This window comes from Pundamilia nyererei, unplaced genomic scaffold, assembly GCF_000239375.1.
Source record: "Pundamilia nyererei isolate P.nyererei 1_Seehausen unplaced genomic scaffold, PunNye1.0 scaffold00054, whole genome shotgun sequence".
In the NCBI taxonomy this organism is placed as follows: Eukaryota; Metazoa; Chordata; class Actinopteri; order Cichliformes; family Cichlidae; genus Pundamilia; species Pundamilia nyererei.
Genome location: NW_005187455.1, coordinates 3,075,186 through 3,076,392, shown reverse-complemented (window position 1 = coordinate 3,076,392; position 1,207 = coordinate 3,075,186). Strand labels below are relative to the sequence as shown.

Genomic DNA, 1,207 nt, shown 5'->3' with positions numbered 1-1,207 from the left:
TTTTTTTTTCAGTTTTTATATGTGACAATACTGTGCAGACTCCTGAAGAGCTACAAGGTGAAGTTACTTTGGTTATTGTTAAGCAGTTACACTCGACTTTCACGTCGGATTTCCAGAGAAAACACTACCTGGGCTACGTTTCTGCTCATATTTGTCCTATGCTGTGTCACTGGATATAATGTTGCTGCCACTTTGTGGCAAGAGATTGACACTTTCTTTCTTTTTTGTCATCAATGACACTTGTTAAAACAGCAATGGCAATCACTGATAAAATGTTATTTATCACATTTTGTTCTTTTTTAATGGTCAGAAATTATTATAATAAATAATAACAATAAAACATTTTATTTGTAGGCGCCTTTCAAGACCCCCAAGAACAGTAAAATACCAAAGTTGAAGTATGCATAAAAATAACAGCTGGAAAACACCATACAATTAAACGTACGGTGAAGAATTATAGAATAAGCAGTGCAGAATCAAACAGGCTTAGAAATAAGTGCTTTAAGGCTACAAACACTAGATTATACACCTGCAAGGTGTACCTAACAAAGGCGACACTTTATGAAGCACACAGCTATTCTTTCAAGTCTATTTCGCAGAAATAATTCTCAGAACAACCAGTTTCACATTTAAACCATTACATTCTGTTACTTGATCAATATTTAGGGCATAGCAAAATCGATTGCAACACAGACACAGTACCACCCAAAAATGAACACAATTTGCTGAATATGTCTTCAATTTAACTCCCTGGATGCTGCTGTTAGTGAATGCAGTTCAGGTTTTTGGCTGAAGTGAGCAATTTTCACGATGTGAGTGATGATGACAGGCTCTTCCGGGTCAACTAAGCAAACCGGAGCAAAACAGTAACAATTCAAAAACATCAAGACAATAAATACACTGCACTTTATAAAATGGGCTATGTTTAAAAAGCTGTGAAACAGAAAAAAGGGCGAAATAATTCACCTCCAAGTGTGATGCGGAGGGCACAGCACACTCCGATGGATGCCGCCATCTTGGAATTCTGAAGGACCTCTTACAGGACAACTGGGGGTGTCTTACGATGCCTGTTGAAAAATCGTAAAATACAGCGAATTTCCATTTCATAGTGATTGAGTATAATTTTCTTCCTGTAATGATCTTTGATCTTGTTTCTTTATATTTTGCTTACAAGGAGTCAGACTTTTTTTTTATAATTTTTTTTAAA

At 36.0% G+C, this 1,207-nt stretch overlaps 1 protein-coding gene across 1 annotated transcript in view; it reads right to left on the bottom strand.

Moving 5' to 3' along the window:
* Positions 1 to 1,049, bottom strand: part of mrps5 (mitochondrial ribosomal protein S5) — a 32,037-nt gene extending 30,988 nt beyond the window's left edge. The window contains exon 1 of the mRNA XM_005733736.2: positions 967 to 1,049. Coding sequence (XP_005733793.1) covers positions 967 to 1,015 — 49 coding nt within the window. The 5' untranslated portion in view covers positions 1,016 to 1,049. The remainder of the gene's footprint in view (positions 1 to 966) is intronic.
* Positions 1,050 to 1,207: the final 158 nt, after the last annotated feature.